This window comes from Nestor notabilis, unplaced genomic scaffold, assembly GCF_000696875.1.
Source record: "Nestor notabilis isolate BGI_N333 unplaced genomic scaffold, ASM69687v1 scaffold13654, whole genome shotgun sequence".
In the NCBI taxonomy this organism is placed as follows: Eukaryota; Metazoa; Chordata; class Aves; order Psittaciformes; family Psittacidae; genus Nestor; species Nestor notabilis.
This window is the reverse complement of record NW_009926118.1, coordinates 1-226: the sequence shown is the minus strand read 5'-3', so window position 1 is coordinate 226 and position 226 is coordinate 1. Positions and strand designations below refer to the sequence as shown.

The 226-nt window shown below is 61.1% G+C and overlaps 1 protein-coding gene across 1 annotated transcript in view; it reads right to left on the bottom strand.

Moving 5' to 3' along the window:
* Window positions 1–218, bottom strand: part of SNX14 (sorting nexin 14) — a gene marked incomplete at both ends in the record, with an annotated part of 41,419 nt that extends 41,201 nt beyond the window's left edge. Inside the window, 2 exons of the mRNA XM_010013393.1 lie at window positions 1–75; window positions 166–218. The exon at window positions 1–75 is cut by the window's left edge and continues 88 nt beyond it. Of these exons, the coding sequence (XP_010011695.1) occupies window positions 1–75; window positions 166–218 (128 nt within the window). The remainder of the gene's footprint in view (window positions 76–165) is intronic.
* Window positions 219–226: the final 8 nt, after the last annotated feature.

Below are 226 nucleotides of genomic sequence, written 5' to 3'. Positions count from 1 at the left end.
CCGACCCCAAATGAGAAGAAGAGGAGCACCCCCCCAGCCACGAACGACCAGAAGATCATTAAAACATGCAGATACCTCATAAACAAACAAGAAGGCAACATTACTGCATGACACGGTACCGGCGCTCCCCTGGGCCCGGCTCCCCGCCCCGGCGCTCCCGGTTACCGGTTGAGGAGAAGGGTGGCGGCGCCCAGCCCCAGGAGGAGGCAGCAGAAGAGCGGGTACT